Here is a 2,912-nt window from a genome sequence, read left to right as displayed (position 1 = left end):
TATACAAGGTTACTATGAGTCTGAATCAACTGACTATCCTTTAACAACAACCAGGTGACATATAGCACCAAAAAGTATGCATTCCTTAGAATAATGAAATATACTAGATTAAAAGGGCAGTATTTGTCAGGTATAAAATTCAGAAGGTAGGAGGGGTAAGAAAGAAGGACCAAGGCAAATGATAAGCACAAGGAGACTTTGGAAAGTGTGCTGTTATAGTGTGCAGATTGAAGTCAATGCCACAAAATATTTAAGATTTGTTGAATGGAAAACCAATATGTTTTGTAAACTCTCCAAAACACAGTTTAAAAATACCAAAAACATGTGAGTTGGATGTAATGTGCATGAGTACTTCTTAGCACCTACTCAGAAGAACACATAAATCTGCTTTGGAAGAAGTCAGCTAGAATGTTCCTTAGAAGCAAGGATGGTGTGCCTTCCTCTCACTAACTTTGGACATGTTGTCTCTTTCCTGGAGAAAGACATTATGCTTGTTAAAGTAGAAGGCAGCAAAAGAGGTAGACCCTCAACCAGATGGATTGATACAGTAGCTGCAACAATGTGCTCAAACAACAATTTTGAGTATGAAACAGAACTAGGTAGTTCTTCCTTTGGTTATACAAGGGGTCTCTATGACCTGGTCCCAATGCTATGACACCTAACATCAACAACTCATTAGAATATCTATATGTTGGTGGTGCCTCAGGTCATTTACAACTTACAATAACCTTGTATAGGGTTTCTGAGGAGTGGCTGGTGGGTGTGAACTACAGCCTTTGCTGTTAGCAGTCCAATGCTATCTCACAGCACCACACTAAGACTCCCGAATATCTTTAGTAATAACATCTTATTCTGAGGACTTCTGGTCAGTACTGGACTTCAAACCACCAGGTCCGCAGTTCAAACCCACCAGTCTCTCCTCAGAAACCCTATACAGGGTCGCTTTGAGTCTGAACTAACTAGACAACACTTAACAACTTAACAACAATGATGTACTATTGAAATAATAATGATTTATGTTCATAGTATGATACTAAATGAAATTAATTATTAAACTTACCATTGGTTTGTATTTCTGGTGACTTTTCTGCCTAGTTTTCAAATATTAAGCTTGTATAATTGAATGTGGTGTGGCACTGCAGGATAATGCGCTGGACCGCAAAATCAGTCTGAACCTCAAGGTCGACAGTTCAAACCCACCAGTCACTCCCTCAAAACCCTGTACAGGGTAACTATGGGTCAGAACTGATTAAATGGCACTTAACTCGGAAACCCTGTACAGGGTCGCTATGGGTCGGAACCGACTCGACGGCACTTAACAACAACAACAACAACAGCAACAAAATAGTTGAATAGGCTCACATTGTGAAAATCAGCTGCTTGAAGGTGATTTATGAGATTTGTAGTCCTATGCTGTAACAATCCTGATTTTGCACAAAATGCATTATAAGGCAGATCTGTCAGTCTGAGATCCAATCCATGGAATTTGATTCTTCACAGTGCCAGTACGTAATCACTATGAATTGGAATCAACTTCATAGCAATTGATTGGGTAGTCCTGAGCCAGCTGGCTCTTAAGTGTAACATTGTAATGAGACTCTAGTTAGAAAATAACTTTCTTCTAAACAGAATATCACTATTTAGTAACCTTAGGGAATTGAAAACCTTATGTTAGTTGGAATTTTATGCACATAACTGCATTTGATTTGCTATCCAGTTAATTCTTGTTTTGTAAGCAAGTTTGAAAATGTATTGTTGGTACAATGTTACTAATGAAATAATTTTTTGCATATTATTTTTTGAAATTTTAAGTTATCTTTAAAAGGTAAAGAATGTTCTATGAGCATAAACTTTGCAAATAGTGCTGAAATAGTCAATTCATGTTTGTTTGTTTTTTTAATCACTGGAGGAGGTAAAGAAATAGATTATAATAAAATATGAAAATCAAAATAGTCTGTAGCTTATAGAAATATAAAAGATTTAAATCAGGAAAATTTTAGGTGGATAATCTGAAGACACAGAATCTTTTCACATGTTTTTTACATGTTTATTAATTTTAACTTCACTTTGTCTTTGGCTTAGGGTGTGGTTAGGCCCACCGGAGGATATGCTGTCATGCTAAATTGGACAATGTCTTCTGTATATGGACTTAAACCTGGAGAGGTAATCATAATTTTAAAGACATATCCTGTAACATTTCTTTGATTAAGATTTAAGCATTTTATTATCATCTTATGTTTTAGGTGTGGTGGGCAGCTTCTGATTTAGGCTGGGTTGTCGGACATTCCTATATCTGTTATGGACCTCTTCTACATGGGAATACAACAGTTTTGTATGAGGTAAGAATGTGAAAGTAATACTTATATAGATCATATTCATTTTACTGGACCTTTCTCAAAAACAGTCATGCATTTCAAAATTTGAATGGAGGCTGGGAACATATTTATATCTTCTTCTAGCTAAAATTATAATTTTTAAAGAAAAGGGAATATATAGGAAATAATAGCTAGCTCAAGGACAGCAGTTCGAAACTATGAGCCATTCCACGGGAGAAACATGAGACTTTCTGCTCCTGTAAAGATTTACAGCCTCGGAAACCCTATGAGTGGAACTGACTCCATAGCATGTAACCACCACCACCATTTAAATTGTTTTGAAGAATGATGCATGGGTTTGGGGTCAAAGAGTGTCTGAAATATTTAAAGGTTGGCTCTGGGAAAAGGCCAGTGGAATTACATTCTGAAGAATTCAGACTAGCAAGCTTGATGTCTGTTCATGGCAAATTTTAGAAAGTACTATCAAACTGATACTGATTTTAGAATTCTAGAAAAGAAAATAATGATCATGAATAAGCCACATAGACATACTTCTTTGTGCTATTTATGGAATCAATGGATTTACAAATGTAGGGC

General features: G+C 36.0%; 1 protein-coding gene across 1 annotated transcript in view; it reads left to right on the top strand.

Moving 5' to 3' along the window:
• Window positions 1-2,912, top strand: part of ACSS3 (acyl-CoA synthetase short-chain family member 3) — a 304,234-nt gene that overhangs the window by 121,823 nt on the left and 179,499 nt on the right. Inside the window, exons 6-7 of the mRNA XM_006871832.1 lie at window positions 2,083-2,163; window positions 2,244-2,339. Of these exons, the coding sequence (XP_006871894.1) occupies window positions 2,083-2,163; window positions 2,244-2,339 (177 nt within the window). The remainder of the gene's footprint in view (window positions 1-2,082; window positions 2,164-2,243; window positions 2,340-2,912) is intronic.

The sequence above is a fragment of the Chrysochloris asiatica genome, unplaced genomic scaffold (genome assembly GCF_000296735.1).
Source record: "Chrysochloris asiatica unplaced genomic scaffold, ChrAsi1.0 scaffold00175, whole genome shotgun sequence".
Classification (NCBI taxonomy): Eukaryota; Metazoa; Chordata; class Mammalia; order Afrosoricida; family Chrysochloridae; genus Chrysochloris; species Chrysochloris asiatica.
Note: the sequence above shows the minus strand (reverse complement) of the source record. Positions and strands in the feature narration are given on the sequence as shown.